Below are 16,993 nucleotides of genomic sequence, written 5' to 3'. Positions count from 1 at the left end.
TTTCCCTTCTCAATTCAGCTACCAGGAAGTGCGGATACAATTTTCTCGTCCACTTTTGGCGTCTTTTCAGGGAAACACCCCTGCCTTAATCTTGCTTCACCTTCACCTCCATTCTCATTAACGTATTTGATCAGATTATAACATATGTATTTCTATAAGCCTTTAAAATATTTTTAGAACAAGACAAGCTATAAATATAAGAATGAATAAATGAATAAGTAAATGACAGAGAGGGTGTGAATACATAAATTAAAACTTCATAGTCTGAAGGGAGAAGAAAAGGTCAACTGTTACCTTGCAAAACCCAGAAGTTGATTTGAAGGATTACTTCACATGAAACAAAAGGCAGGCCAGCCTTCAGGAACAGTAGAGCAAACTTAGTGTGCTCTCCAGGAACTGTTCACCGATTTTATCTTTTTGAGCAGCATATCAATAATACATTCCACCTCACTTTTTGTATCTGATATAGGAGTGAGACTATGAATCTCAAAGTTCCAAATGATGGGCTGCCTTCCTGATTTTTTTATGACGTTCTCAAAAAGTGAGTGACAGATACCGCTCTTTAGCCTTCTTCCCTTGTATGCACATGTGCTTAGCCTAACCAAAGTATAACACTCACTTCAATATTTCCAATTAAATTAGGATAATATAAATTGCAATGGCTATAGACTCTACCTATTCTAAATTGTTATGCTATATACCACTCGTTTGTAAATGCTAACTTTATTTTTTTCTAAGAGCCCTTTTAGATATGAAGACATTTCTGCTCACTCAAGTAACTGTAGATAAGTTAATCAGAAATACCTAGATAATACAAAGCTAAAAAAAAAAAAAAAAAAAGACTTCAAGATATGTGTAGTTTAACATATTTCTGTTAGGATTTCTTTATCGATATTTTCCCTGGATGTTAAAATTTCCCTAGATTTGAGTATTTACAATAATAATCCCTCTGGCCTCACCTCCCTTTCACATGTGCACTCTCTCATTTAAGACACATTTCAGAATTCTCTACAATGGGCATCCTGATTTGAAGAAACCACACTGATTAGTCCAGTGCTTTTTGTACTCTGAGACTTGCATGAATTTTGTTAGTTGGTTACTATTTTTCATTCATTCAGATATAGATTTTTAACACCTTTCAAATTAGTTGCATGAGAAAAACAAAGTTGCAAGAAAATAGCACTGAGAAGAAGGTTAAGAATTGTGGCTTGCTTACTGAGTGTTTATTTCTGTAAAGCTTCTGGGGCCTTAGTATTCTCAGTTATGAAATGAAAAAGTTGAACTTTAAGATCTTTAAAGGTTCTGCCTGGTCTTAAACACTATTGTTGTTAATTTATTTGTGCATCTTATCTAGTTTTTTGTATATATATTATATAAGAAATTATATATATACACACACACGTATATTTAAGTCTATGTGCCTTCTACAGCTTGCTCAAATAGATTTCTGGGTCTGATTTCTTTCTCTTTACAATTTATTTATCATTATTATTCCAAGAGGAGTATACTGCTTAGGTTAAGGTAATAATGGACAATTATTTCTAACAATTTTGTTGTGTTTTCTATGCAATTATATTTTTCCCTGAGGACCTTTATTTGTGATATCATACTGTCTATTTTCTCACAAATGTTCCACAGATGTAAAAAATCATCAATCCTTCCAAGTTAATTGGAGCCTGGATGATGGCGTGTGTTCCCTGTTGTTCAATCTGACCAACAGGAAAATTCTCAGGAGAAGCAGAACAGATATTTCAAACTCAGTTGTATGTAGCCTCGGAACATCCTAAAAGCATAACAAATTGGCATGGTCTGTGTGGACCTGATGCCTCCCCGCTCCACACCACCAGAACTCACAGACATTGCCTTGCCTAGTTACTCAAAATGCAATGATAGCTTCATGTGTGATTTGCCTCCAGGTTGAATAGGTAAGAGACAGAGAAAAATGCAAACTGGAATCTTATTATATAAATCTGAATTTATCTATGAATACATGTATATTATATATGATATGTAGTATATATTATAATGTGTGTGATGATATATGTAATAATATATATGTACTATATAAACCAAAGGATAATTATAATAAATAATACACAACTATATATGTATTTGTATATAGTTATATATGAATTTATGTATACTATGTAGTATATGTTATATATTCAGTATTTTCGGCTGTAGTGTGTATAATATATGCAATAAATATGCTTAATAATATGTATATGCAATGCTTATATTATATATGCTAATGGAAATAAGCTGTAATAAATGCAGACACATACACACTTATATATTATTTATATAAATATATAAAATGTGGGCTGGGTACGGTGGCTCACGCCTATAATCCCAGGACTTTGGGAGTCCCAGGCAGATGGATCACGAGGTCAGGTAATGGAGACCATCCTGGCCAATATGGTGAAACCCTGTCTCTACTAAAAATACAAAAATTAGCCAGCTGTGGTGGTGGGCACCTGTAGTCCCAGCTACTCAGGAGGCTGAGGCAGGAGAATCACTTGAACCTGGCAGGTGGAAGTTGCAGTGAGCCAAGATCGCACCACTGCACTCCAGCCTGGGCGACAGAGCGAGACTCCATCTCAAAGAAAACCAAAACCAAACAAACAAAAAATATATATATACACACACACATATACACATATATACACACATATACATATATATACACACATATATACATGTATATATGATATATAGAGAGAGAATGACACAGAGACACTAGTCCTAAAGCCTAGGCCACGGTTGTTCAACCTTTTGGCTTCCCTGGGCCACACTGGAAGACGACGAATTGTCTTGAGCCACACATCAAATACATTAACACTGAGGAGAGCTGATGAGCTAAGAAAAAAGGTTTGGGCATAATTTTCGTGATATCTGCCACCAGAGATAAGCAAAAACATCCTCACATTCAAAGGGTTGGACATCCATGGACTAGGCTTTCTGTTGCAAAGCCAAAAACTGAAATTTGAAAAGTTTGTTATTGTTGCTTCTTTTGTTGCTGCTTTAATTTAAAAAAAAGAAACATTGCTTTAAATACCACAGCAGTGTTTACAGCCTGAACCTGAGAGCTGAGATAGACGTGTGATAATACAAGAACTCAGCTCCATCTTTCCTCCCCTTCGAGTTGGGAGACCTGCAGTCAAGGTAGGAGGTCAATAAAATCCCTTAGATTTGGAGAAAATCCATGCCCACAGATGGGTGGGTCTCTGGGAGTGGAGGACCATGGTGTACAATTGGCCATTCAAGGTGCCACCAGGAAAGCCGAGATGAAGGCAGGATATACTAGGACAGAAAGAGCCTGAGATAACCAGCAGGACTTTAAGGTCACTTGGAGTGGGTGCTGCTGTGTGAGCCACAAATTCCACCCCGAAGAGACTCTGGGTAGGCACCAGCTAAGTAAGAGACCAGACGGAAAACACGCCAAGTCTTAAAGGATGGGCGGCAGCAGTGTGAGCCACACGGGGCTACCCAGTCAGGGATTTGGACAGGGAATGCGATGCATTAGAGGCTGATACCCAGGACCTGGTGGAACAAGCTATACCCCAGTGGACATCCCAGAGGAATGACAGCAAATGCCTCTCCTTTCATGTCTTTCATCTCTGTAGGGAGAAGAGAGAAAATAGATTCAAAATAATTTCCGTTTGAAATAGAAAGCGAGGAGACTCCCACTGGGGCCACATCAAGGTCCTCACTTTGATGTGTGCCAGTTAAGATTAATTACAGGGAAACAAAGTTCCATACACTGGATGCTGCGGCTCTAAATGTTAAATGTAATACAGCTGCACATCTTCATGCAGCATATCAGCTCATCCCAATGACAATAAAATGAAGCAGATACCGCAGAGGGTATTACAGATATGGAGATCAGCAGAGGCACCCATGTGCGTGCTCACCACTCACTACTCTCTGACAAAGGGTTGGATTTACTAGGAGGTTATGCGACGTGGCCAAGCTAAGAACCACCAGAAGTGGAAGTACTCTCATTCCAGTGCACTTTTCATTACAGCAATCTGCAGGCAAATGTCTGCTTTAATAATCGAGAATCCACAAAACATTATCCTTAACTAATCATTGTTAAACTGGACAAAACACATTAATGGGAATAAAAGTGAAAGAAAACTTTCACCCACAATTCTACCATCTTAACAAAATCAATAAAGTTCCCTTTTCCACATTAACTAACTAAAAGTTATCATGTGTAAGCAAGAATGAACTATATAAATTCCCAATCCAAAGTATGTAAAACCACACACTATGGTCTATATTATTTTGTATGCATTTTTTGCTTATTTCTTCTTATGGATCATATTTAATGATTGCTTTGTTTCTTAAGTAACCTCACCTCAGTTAGAATGGTTAGAATGGCTATTATCAAAAAAGACAAAAAAATAGCAAATGCTGGCAAGGATGTGGTGAAAAGGCAACTCTTATATGCTGTTGGCAGGAATGTAAATTAGTACAACCATTAAGGAAAAGAGTATGTAGATTGCTTAAAAAACTAAAAATAGAATTATCATATGATCTAGCAATCTCACTTCTAGGTATATATCCACGGGAATTGAAAGAAGCATGTTGAAGAGATATCTGCAGTCCAGTTCATTGCAACATTATCCACAGTAGCCAAGAAACAGACTCAACCTAAGTATCCATCAGCGGATGAATGGATAAAGAAAATGTAAATAAATACAATGGAATACTATTCAGCCGCAAAACAGAATGAAATCCTGTCATTTGCTGCAACATGAATGAAGCTGGAGGACATTCTACCGTTATTTTCTTAACCTTTCCCTCCTGTTGAACATTTAGATGATTCACAATCATTTATAAAGGTCCTTGCCAACTCAGTGGACATGCATGGAAACAGCCTTAGGGTTCAAATACATCCTAAGAACAAAAGGAACAGCACTGCCCAGGCAAATATTGCCTTTAGATTTGAAGAATGACTCTATCTGATTAATCCGCTTTTAGGAGACAAAGTACAGTAACATCTCATACAATGTAAACATAGCCAGTTCATCAGAATGCAACATCTGTTTATGGATGACTAAAGTATGTAATCCAACATTTTAGAAGTTTAAAATTTAGGAAAAAATAAAACCTTTAAAAGTTATAATTGAGTCCTCACAATGAAAGAAAATAAAAACACTTGATTTTTACCATCCTTTCCCCAATCTGCATTATGAAGTGTTTTATTTTTTCCCCCTCTGGGAATTAAGTATTGATTTTTAAAGGCATATTTAGACAATTTTGCTAAGAAAAGTACTCTGTGCAAATAGTTTCCTGCGACTTTTCATTTAAGGACATCAGCACTTAAAGCATCTAACAGAATGTTACAATGCTTGAATCAATATTCAACAGTAAATTATATTTAAGTACAAAAAGTATAATAGTTGAAGACCAAGATGCTAATGGATAGAAATAGCTAATGTCTGATTTTCTACAAACTCACTGCAGAATTCTAAAGAGGCTGTATAACCATCAGATTAGCAATTTTTATATAAAGCTTATTTCTTCAATGATTTTTTCAACATTAAATATTGTTGTCTTTAAGGACACTCTTAGAAAACCCTGCATGTAGCATATTGTATGGAATGAACAAGGCTTTTTCGTTTTATTTCCCTTGATACAGCTGCAGATCTTTATGTACTGCAGAGTAGGTAGAAACAGTAACAGAAGAAACCTTGATATGGGTTGAATCTTTTTAAAACATAGACTTTATTTCTTAGCACAGCTTTAGGTTTACAGAAAAATTGAGAATACAGTACCGAGTTCACATATACTCCACATCTTCTCTCCCGTTATTATTACATTAGTATGGTACAGTGATAAAATTAATAAACCAGTATCAATAAATTATTAAGTAAAGTCAATCTTTATTCAGTGTCGTTGGTTTTTACCTAATGTCATTTTGTCGTCGTTGTTCCAGAATTGCATTCAGGATAGCACGTTACATTTTTCTCACTAAGTCTTATTAGGCTTCTCTTGGCTGTGGCAGTTTTTCAGATTTTCCTTGTTTTTCGTGACTTTAGTAGTTTTGATCAATATTGGTCAGCTATTATGTAGAATCCTACTCTATTGGAATTTGTCCGATGTTTTCTCATTATTAGAATAGGACTCTAGGCTTCAGGGAAGGAGACCAGATAGGTAACACACGACTTGCACCACCTGGTATCAAGCGTGAATACTATCAGCATAACCTCCCACTGCTGATGCTAACCTGGATCACCTGGCTCTTCTGCTGAGCCACATTTGCCTATTCTCCCTACTTATTTATTTAATCATTTATCTATATCAGTATGCATTCATGGGAGCATTTCTTTACTTTCCGGCACCATAAGATTCTCCAGAATGATCTCATGTATCTCCCTTCCCAGTCCTAGAATAATACATTTTTTTTTCCTCAGGAGCCCTGGGTGCCAGGAGTGCTCATTGTTACTGGGGTATCATTGTTCCTAAGCCCTCTCAGCAGACAGAGCAAGGAAATAAATGTGTGTGTATACTAACCCATGTATAGGTTGAGTTTTAATCAATCATTAGATAAAATAGGTGTTTTGCCTTAAGATTGTCTGTGCTCTTTGACTTGTTTAGTGTAAAAAATAATGTTTTAATACTTTTTTGAATCTTTAAAAGGAAATAGTAAGTCGTAGTGAACTGTTAGTCTCCAAATTGATAACTGATGGTAATAACAATTAACCACTGGATTTTTGTTAAATAAAAACACACAGGCATAATTCTGATGTAAAGATCTGCATTATCACACTTCCCTTGAAATTTAAAGACAGTAGATAGGCTGTTATACGGTTGCTTTATTTTGTATTTTTGCTTTACCTAGCCAGGATACTAGTGAAATAGTAACTAATCGAAAGACAAAACATGACCTAATCTTTCAAATGCAACTGCTCTACTTGACAAATGCGCCAAATAATATTTTTAAAAGCTAAAAGAAAATCTTTTGAAGCTGTGGGAGGTGTTTCTATGAGATTAATTTGTGGCCGGTAGTTTACTTATTATTTAGTCAATATCATTGCTTGTTAATTTCAATTTGTGACTAATCTTACCTTAGATTTCATTATGTACTTTAGAAAATTCCTAGTTTTTTAGTAAGAAAAAAGTAAAATATTGTCCAAGTAACCTGGGAAAGTTATTCTAAAGAGTTCATTTTTTTCAGTAGTTCATAAATGAGATTATAAATTAAATGTTTTTACTTCTTTCCTTTTCTAAATTTTCCTCTCCAGGATTATCTATTTTTCTAATTATTTTATTATTTCGAACAATCAATTTGATTATTTTAAATAAATTATTTGGAAAAACAATGACAGTGCCATATAATAAGTAGGGAGTTTCCAATTAGATACAACAACTCGATCTCAGTAGTAAATCAAGATAAGAAATTAATACAATTAATTTAGCTGGAATACATTCCTTTTCATTTGAATGCTTTTGTTTCACCATGACAATTTGTCATTTAAAAAATCAGATAAACGTTTTAAAATAAAGAATAGGTTAAATGTTAAATATAGACCTTGAATTTACCACAAATTACTTTCCTGGAAGAGATATTATAAGTCTAATACGAATTTTCAATTTAAAACAATGTTAAAAAGCAAGTCTAGTGGAAAAAAAAAAAGAGAAAAAGAAAAGGAAAATGGCCCCAAATCACATTTTATGCTAATAAAATGGTAAACCTTTAGAATAGATTATGTGGTTTTAAGAATATGTTCTAAATAAAAGAGGGCGATCAGTATTAAACATCTAAGTATACTTTCTTAAAGAAAAAAATATTTATTAAGCATGTAAAATATCTGGCACCATACTAAGTGCTATTTTTTAATTAATTTTTATTTTTATTTTAAGGTCCGGGTACATGGGCAGTATGTGCAGGTTTTTACATAGGTAACCGTGTGTCGTGGTAATCTTAAGCCTTTAAGAAAATGTTCTGAAATTGGGAATGGCAGACTCTGGCTTAGAATGAAGCAGCTGCAGGATGTATGGCCATGTGACTTTGGCTGTGTGTGCTGAAATTGCTGTGGTTTTACCGGCCCATGTTTCCTCAGGTGTGCTCTGGGGAGCATAAGTTGAGTGGGACATTAATAGCTACGATTCAAATAAGGGGCTTCCAATAGTAAATATGTGAAAGACATTGGGTTAAACAAAAGAAACAGAGTGTGTGTTTGTTTTGCTGCAGAATTTCAAAAAGCCTTTACTATACAAATGTGCCTCATGAATCTCCAAGTAAGAACATTTCCCCAGGCTTACTTGCTCAAATAGGTGATTGTGGAGCACAGAACTCTTACCCTGTTCATTAACAGAGAGAGAGAGAGAGAGAGAGAGAGAGAGAGAGACAGACAGACAGACACGGAGAGAGAGAGACGGGGGGGAGAGAGAGAGAGACAGAGAGAGAGAGAGGGAGAGAGAGAGAGACAGAGAGGGAGAGAGAGACAGAGAGAGACAGACAGGGAGAGAGAGAGACAGAGAGAGAGAGAGACAAAGAGAGAGAGACAGAGAGAGAGGGAGAGAGAGAGAGACAGACACAGAGAAAGAGAGAGACAGAGAGAGAGACAGAGCGAGAGAGGGAGACAGAGAGAGAGACAGAGGGAGAGACAGAGGGAGAGAGAGACAGAGAGAGAGAGACAGGGAGAGAGAGAGGCAGAGAGAGAGACAGAGAGAGAGAGGGAGAGAGAGAGACAGAGAGACACACAGAGAGACAGAGACAGAGAGAGACAGAGGGGGGGGAGAGAGAGAGAGAGGGAGAGTTATCTTCCTCAAGATCGAAGGTATGCCATGCATTTTACATATGATGTATTTCATTCCTATGATAAATCATACATTTGTCATTATTATTTTCTCTTCTATAGATATCAAAACTGAGGGTAACAAATTAAATAATCTTCTCAGTTTCAGTCAATTAGAAAAAGGCAGCTGGAAATATGAATCCCCTTCTACCTGAAGTCCTCCATTACTCTTTCTTCTAGTCTAAATAGCTTCTGGAAAATTTTAGAACATAAATAATATATCCTATGTCATATGGATAATTATCAGTGAAACAACAAAACAGAATTGAGATCTCCACTGCTCTTTCTTCTAGTCTAAATAACTTTTGGAAAATTTTAGAATATGAATGATACTTCCTATGTTATACGGATAATTATCAGTGAAACAACAAAAGAGGATTGAGAGATTACCACTACTACTGTCCCCATCAACCCTTCCTCTAAATCCTTCCCAGTTAACTGTACAACAGTGTGTTTGCCAGGCATAAGTAAGTAGTAAGTCTTCCTCTCCAACTTGATTGCATTCTTTGAACCCTTTCAAAAAAGAAATTCTGGAGAGTTCACTGATAATATCCGTTTTTCTCTTTGCTAGTTGTCTCACATATAAATCACACTCACTTTTAAGTAATTTAGTTACCCTGAATAACCAAGAACAAGAGTTGATTTCTTATATTCGATTTCCACTTAGTACACACAGTGAAAGGGGAAAGATCTCCTCATTTGCAGAAACATGTTAACATTAGCCAGGCACTCCCCTTTATGTAACACCATCAGATACGTTCTCTCTAGATTTTTCCAGTGCCCATCAGAGTTTTCAAGTTCATGTTAGGACCAATATAGTGTATACTAAGCTGAAATCAAATATAAGAGAAATGAACTCTTGCTTTTAGTTATGCTGGGTAACTAAATTACTTAAAGTAAGCGTTATTTATTGTTTGAATACACACTTATACTGTGTATACTTGGCATACGTAAGTCTACACACAATATGGCATAATTTAATGCAAGGAACTCAAAACCTGAGACCAGAATAGCTAGTTTCAATTTCTGGTGTTTCCACCAGTAATAACCGAACTTTCGCAAAGTCACTATCTCAATGAAAACCAGAGATCACAAACCTTACAAGAAAAGTAGCTGAAGTTGAGGTCTATGCAATGTTAACATTAGGCCCATAAAATCAATATTAAATGAAACGATGAATGACACAGGTAAAATTGTTAAGGGAAAAGATCTGCTCATTTGCAGAAACATGTTAATATTAGTCAGCTGCTCCCTTTTATATCACACTATCAGACACCTTCTCTTTAGATTTTTCCAGTGTCCATTGGAGTTTTCAAGTTCATGTTAGGACCAAGATGATTTTGAAGACACAGGTGCTTCTCTCAGTGACTCTACCTCCAGCCAAAGAGGTCTTCCTAAACACAGGCAACTCTCCTCTGAGTTTCTGAGTTTCTTCTAAGTTTGGCAGCATGTACCACTCTCCACGCTCTACGCATTTGGAAGCCAGAACTTATTCCAAGTTGACTATGCAACTGATGTAATAAATCAGTGGCAGAACATTAACTAAGAACTCTTCGAGAATAAAATTTGAAAAAAATTTTAAAGTGACCACATTGAAAATCTGATGAAAAACGTCAGCAGTATAGATTGCAATTGTCAGAATGCAAACCTCAAGGGGCAGATGCTGTCCATTTTATTCACTGGTGTACATCCTGCAATTTTATAAGTGTGTCTGGCTCATGCTAGGGAAGTGAGAACTCAAAGAATATTTGTTGAATGAAGAATGAATATTAAAATGATGAAAAAACTAAGTGCCTAAAAATAAAGTCATGGGCCTGTACACACTTATGTAAAAATATGAACAAGTAAAAATATTACTGGGAACTTTGGGGATCTTTGGGTTAAAATATCCAAAAATGGTGCTACAGCCAAGGTAATGATTGACGTAAAATAAATTTGGACTTCTCCCAAGGAAATAAAAGCATGTGAACAATGATATTGTTGCTATGGCTTTCCACACTATTCATATAAAACTACACAATATTTCTATTTTTGTGACGTACTTAACTACACAATAGTAACATCTTTATTTGGTGGTTTGTTGGCAAATTACAGAAATTAGAGTATTTCATCTTCCCTTGTAAAATAGGAAAGACTGATACCATTACGGCTACTTCACAGATGAAGAGATTTAGGCTCAAGGCTATTAAAGGCCTTATAAAGATACACTGATCAACTGTTAAGTCCCTGTTTAGGAAGAAAATGTAAATAATTAAAAACTAGAAGGAAAAACAAAATAACAACAGTAATACTACAACAAATGTATCCAGATATTACTCAAAGCCCTTTCATATTGAGCTCTTATCAATGACACTGTGAGGTTTGCAGTAGTTTTAATTCAATTTGTCAGATGCAACAGCAATGGCCTGGTAAGACTAAATAACCCTCACTCACTCATCCATGTATCTAGTAAATGGTGGAGGTGGGACTCAAACCTATGCTTTCTGACACCAAAACATGCTTCAGAAAGCCTGGCTGCCCACTACTCAATTCTTAATCCTGTTTTTACCATGACCTCTATAATTGTATGTGTTGAGATGATGCACACAAATATATCATCGATCTTTCTGTAATTCTTATTATAAATATTACACATCTGCCCTAAAATTGCACATGCACTTGGAATGTTTTTTCAATTAGTGGTGGTGGGCCACATCTACCAAGGTTACCTAGATCCTGTTTTAACCATTAGTTATAAGTCAGCTGCCCAATGAAGCAAGATATTTGTGATTGTGAAGCTCACAGACCAACTAATTGCGTATGTCAACTAACTGGTTGTTGATATACATTGGTGTATACAGAGAGGCAGGGATGACCCCAGCAGCTCCACACAATTCCCAGCAACCAGCTATATTTCTCTTCTGTGCAAGCTGCTGGGAAACTTCTCGAGTGCAGAAGTAATGTTAAGGGCACCACTAGCCTACTGGCCTTCTCTGTCTCTTAACTGTTGCATAAGATTATAAACTTTCCGATAGACATTCACAGTGTATGCTCAAATCATGTGTATATGTGAACTCAATGCCCTCTCAAATATTCAGTATGCATGAATTTTATCTTAGCTTTTCTCCTTTTCTCCAAAGCTGAAGCTTAAGCAGACACTTTGACAAGCAAAGTAGACCAGTAATTAATTCATTCAAGCATTTGAGTGCCTTCTCCATATGAGGACCCAGTACTGAGTGCCTACTGATTTTGCTATACTTTACTTTGAATATTTTAAGTCACTAAAAAACGTGCCAGTTCATAATCTAGAGACCCTTTTTGTTGATTGGTTGATTGTTTAGTTGATTGATCGGTTGCTTGGATGGTTGACGGTTTGTTGGAAAGAAGGATGGGACAGGATATGATAAAGAATATAACTCTCCTTTCTTTTTCCTTACACACACTCATACACACACATAAACTTTGGCTTAGTCCCCAACCCCTTTTATGTTAATTTTTTGTATTCAGTATTGCACTTGACTGACACAAGAAAGTCACTGTAGAGAAACAGGTTTCCTCTGAGGTAAAGCTGGTTTCCACAGTGCTAAATTGCTCGTTTAAAAGCGTGCATTGGTCCTTAGGTGCCTACAGGGCAACAGTGCTCACATCAGCCACAGATCACTCCAGGCCAGAAGGAGTAACATATTTGTACTGCACATAAACAACACCAGGCCATGCCATGCTATTTTATTTCATGCATGTTGGCTCCCATTTAGAAAAAAGAAAACCTCATTATCTTGTGGCATATATTTGTAAGGTCAGTGATTGGTTGTTTTCACTTTGAAAACTACTTTTACATAGATGATTGTGATTGCTTGGAGCTTAGACAAATACTCAGATCTGTGAACAAATATGTCTTAAAGCATCCTTTTCCCTTCTCCTCCTGAGTTCCTTTAGGTGTGGGGGATATAGGAAAGGAAAATGCTACCTTATACTTGTTATACAGGGAGGAGGAACAGTGGCTAGCACAGCCATTTCTAGCATCCCTAGATTTGTCTCTTTCAAAAGGTAAAATACATAAGCAAAACCCCAATTAAGTTAATAAGTATTGGAAATTATAACACACGCACACTCATTCCTTACTTTGTATTGTTCAGAATATTTTTTTTTTAACCAGGGTGAGTAGAGTTGATTGCGTTCCCCAAAACCCAGGATGTTAAACCTAGAACTTATCTCAGGTAAAGGATATTTCAGTTATGTATAGTAGTAAGTTTTTTAAAAAAATAAATACTTTGAATCTGTTTTAGAAAAGACCCTAAACTATCCAATACAATGCACATTAAAATTACCCATAGTCTAGAAAAAAACATGTCTGTAGTAAAAGTTAGTATGTGGGATCTGCAGCTCAAAGTAGCACATTTCTATTTTTCTTTTAATGGGCATGTTCAGTGATTAAAAAAATAAAACCCACTAGGTTCTGAATTTTTGTAAAGGGGCTGACTGTAAGTCAGAGCTAGCACAGTAACTGAGAAATTTCAACTGCTCAGGAAGTGCCACTATGCCGCTGCCTGGTACTGCTCCTGGCATATTCTGTTAGTTCCTGGAAAGGGTGAGTTAGAAGTCCTCAGAGATCAGGGCTTCACTCTTGTGGTTGAAAGTGGAAGACAGGAGAAGCTAAGAGACCCATGCGATGTCACAACTTCACCTGGGGCTCCCTCTGTGACTGTGTCTCTAAGAAGCCCGATGGGTTGGGAAAGGAGGAGGGCAAATGAGATTAAGAGAACAATAACCGGGTTTGGTTTGAAAGGCGAAGAGCTGTGTCAACCCTCAAAGCTCAGAAATTGCCCTATGCAGCCACAGACCAAACCTTGGTGGTGAGTGCTGTACATTTATGGCTGTGAGTCCACGCCCCTTCCACTGTCCTTGCCTTTTGTCATCTTTGGGCTGCCCACATTCAGCCTTCCAGTGCCTTTTTTTTAATCTCATTTGAGATCAGAGCCCTGAATCTCCTACGAAGCTACCTGGACTGGGAACTGGATCGTGCTCAGTGGCAGGCAAGCGGGCAGATTAGGGAGCAAGTGGGAAACGTTAAGTGTCTGCTGACGTTGCTAACTGACCGTCCTTCTCACTCTTCGAATCTTCAGCTCGAAGTCAGATCTGAACCCTGCCCCAGTCTAGTGGAACCCGTCAGACTTGGCAGACTCCATGTGGAAGAACCCAACTGAGGCATAAAAACTTGGAGGCTCTGGGGTAACAGGCTCTAGAATATTCCCACACCCCTAGTGGTCCGTGTATTCTACTCTTGAGATTCGTGCATACTCGCCAGTGTCCAGAGCCCAGGTTGCCAGGCACCGGGACTGCGGATCTGGACTGACAGACGCCCACCCAGGAGGCTGGGGGTGCTCATGTCTGCACCCAACTCAAGTGGCTGCAGCGGCGCGCGATCCCTTGCCCAGAGTAGGGGTGCCCGTCCCTGCGAACCTGGATCCCCGCACTCTAACCCGCGTTCCTGGAGCCCAGATTGAAAACCCCGCCAACTGTACCTCCCTGGAAAGTCCGGCACCCTCTAGGAGGGAAGCAGTGACGCGGCTCCCCGTTTGCTGTGTAGCCTCCCGTGCGCACTGACCTCCACCTTCCCTAGCTCCTGCTCCTGCGCCGCCGCGCGCTGCCTCGCCCGGGACCCGCTACACCCGCGTTGGCGCCGCGAGCTACCACGTCTCTCGAGCAGGCAGCCTGGGGCTCACTCACCGATCCTGAGTACTTGCGGGGCAGTCTGAGGGAGGATATAGCAGAGGAAATAGAGGAGTGCCCAGCTGGTGTCCCTGGTCCAGAGCCCGGGCTGGGCGAGGAGTGTGCCGAGCTCCATCTTCCTAGCTTCTTAATTCATGCCGCGATACAGCCGCTGCCGGACGCCCGAGAGATGCACCCAACTTGGGCCGGGTCCCCGCCTCATCCTCTCTGGATGCTCCGGTTCCAAGCACGCTGCGCGCTCCCCACGGAGCGAGCTCTAGGGAACCCGCGTGGGACCGCGGAGCTAGCTGGCAAGGCTGCGCTCGCTCGGGGCTCCTCACTGCTGTCGCTAGCCCATCACGGCTCCTCCTCCTCCTCTTCCATCGGCCGCAGACCGCGGAGGATCAGCGCTCTCCGGCTCCGGGAGCCCAGAGACGATCTGAGGAAAGTTGCTGCCCCAATCTGCAGGAACGTTTCCCTCATTCGTCCTCTGGTCAGATGCAAAAGTGGGGGTAGGCGCAGACAGAGGAGGGGAAAGGGGGAAAGAAGACTAACGAAGAAGGAGAGAGAGTACTGGGTGAGTTGGTGCAGGGGCTCTGAGCAAGCCTGATGAGTTCCAGCAGGTTAACTGGGAGCAGAGCCACGTTCTGGCCTCTCTCAATCTTTGCTTTCCTCCTTCCCTCGCTGGCCCCACCCTTTATTTACTGCCCGCCCCAACCCCACTGATCAAGATACTCGCGCGCGCGCGCGCACACACACACACGCACACACACACACACACACGCTCTTTTTCTCTCCCGCAACTTTGCACTCTGCTGCTGGGAAGTCGATCGAGTGTTGCATTCTTAAGACAGATCAAATCTAAACTATTGGTCCTAGTAGAGAAAGCCTCTGCTGTCCGCTGTGAGTGGCAAGGAAGCCTCCTTGGTAATGTCCCTGTGCACCTGTTAGCGGGTCTTATAGACAGTCAGGTATGACTCGACCCATCATTTAATGGAAAATCGCCTCCAATATTTTGGAAAATATGGGGGCTGCTGTTTTAACTCTCACAAGGATGAAGAGGAACAGGGGAAGGGGGAGAGGAATGAGAAGGCTTCAGTACTCCAAGATTATAGTGGCTTCATTCCTATTTGGACCCGAGATAATCTCTTGCAAATTGCTTCCATTTACACGTGCCACTGAGATCGAAGCAGCCTCCAGCGCCGCTGCTTTTCTTCATTTCTTTTAACTGTCAGGTTTGAACACTGAAAGATAGGCTATTTTAGCAATGTAGGTTTGGAGACTATTTCTCTGTAGAAGGACAAGGACACTTCCCTAGGGAAATTAGCATTTGATTATGTTGGCTTAATTTCCTTCGAGTTTTGTGGGGAATGTTCTATAAAAATGTTTGCTAGTTCTGTATTAACATCTCTTTTTTTTAAAACTGAGTATAGATTTTGAAGAACTGACCTAATCCATATGAAAAGTATGTCCACAGTTATATGGGCCTAGAATGGGAAACAATTGCAAAAGGAATCTAATATATCTTAAAGTGCATTCGTGCATTCATTCATTTATTCATTCATTATTGTTGAATGAATGAATACCTACTGAGTATCTTGTATGTGGTGTCAGACACTATACTTTTTACTAAAGACCCTATAGCGGGGAAAATGCATGTTCATTCCCCAAAGGAGGTTAGAACTCCACTGTGGAAAGCTAGTCAGTTCATATCTCAAGTAGTAGGCTTGGTTCTGGACACGTTGGGATGAGAGTTAACAAGGCAGAACGTATCTGCAGATAAGAAGAGGGGTTGATACGGATTTAGGAATGCATTTTTGCATGGAAAGATTAAGGAAACCAAGAAGAAGTAGGAGCGCATGCTGGTTATTTTCAGACATTTGAAGAGCTCTTGTGTTAAAAGAAAGTAGCCTTATTCAGTGTTAGTTATGTGGGAAGAACTAAGAAAAATAAGATTGTCAGAGGGAAATTGTAGAAGAGTAAATTTTGTCTCACTTGGGGAGCATTTTTAAGACCAGAGAATATCAAACAGCAGCAAGGATGGGTGTGTTGGCTTACATTGGAGCACTTTGGTGATGTTGAGGAGGGAAGAGGACCTAAAGCCAGGAGTTCAAGACCAGCCTGGGAAACATAGCGAGACCCTTCCTGTGCAAATAAAAGTAAAGAAAACAGTAGCAAGACCTGCTTCAGAAAAGAGTCAAACTATTCATTTATTTCTGCGTATTTTTTGAGAGCCCACATTGTGTAAGATATTGTGCCAATCTCTGGAGACACAGAGGGATATGATTTCTGCCACCGTGGAACTCATGGGCATTAAAGTATGATGAGCTTTACAAAATGATGCTATGGAAGTAAAGAAAAAAAGGAGCCTAACCTCATTTAAGAGTTTGGAAAGGGCTTGTTCAGGAAGTGATTCTTCAAAACACAAAGAATGGGTGGTTTAAAAGGGATTGATAAGCATTTCTTAAAGTGAGAATGAATGTAAATCTGTT

General features: G+C 39.1%; 1 protein-coding gene across 5 annotated transcripts in view; it reads right to left on the bottom strand.

The window, feature by feature from the left end:
* The window catches only part of GRIK1 (glutamate receptor, ionotropic, kainate 1), a 460,689-nt gene extending 445,508 nt beyond the window's left edge, over positions 1–15,181 (bottom strand). For all 5 annotated transcript variants that reach the window (XM_011999792.1, XM_011999791.1, XM_011999794.1 and 2 more), the window contains exon 1: positions 14,520–15,181. In XM_011999792.1, the coding sequence (XP_011855182.1) occupies positions 14,520–14,637 (118 nt within the window). In that variant the 5' untranslated portion in view covers positions 14,638–15,181. The remainder of the gene's footprint in view (positions 1–14,519) is intronic.
* Positions 15,182–16,993: the final 1,812 nt, after the last annotated feature.

The sequence above is a fragment of the Mandrillus leucophaeus genome, unplaced genomic scaffold (assembly GCF_000951045.1).
Source record: "Mandrillus leucophaeus isolate KB7577 unplaced genomic scaffold, Mleu.le_1.0 Scaffold600, whole genome shotgun sequence".
Lineage (NCBI taxonomy): Eukaryota > Metazoa > Chordata > Mammalia > Primates > Cercopithecidae > Mandrillus > Mandrillus leucophaeus.
Note: the sequence above shows the minus strand (reverse complement) of the source record. Positions and strands in the feature narration are given on the sequence as shown.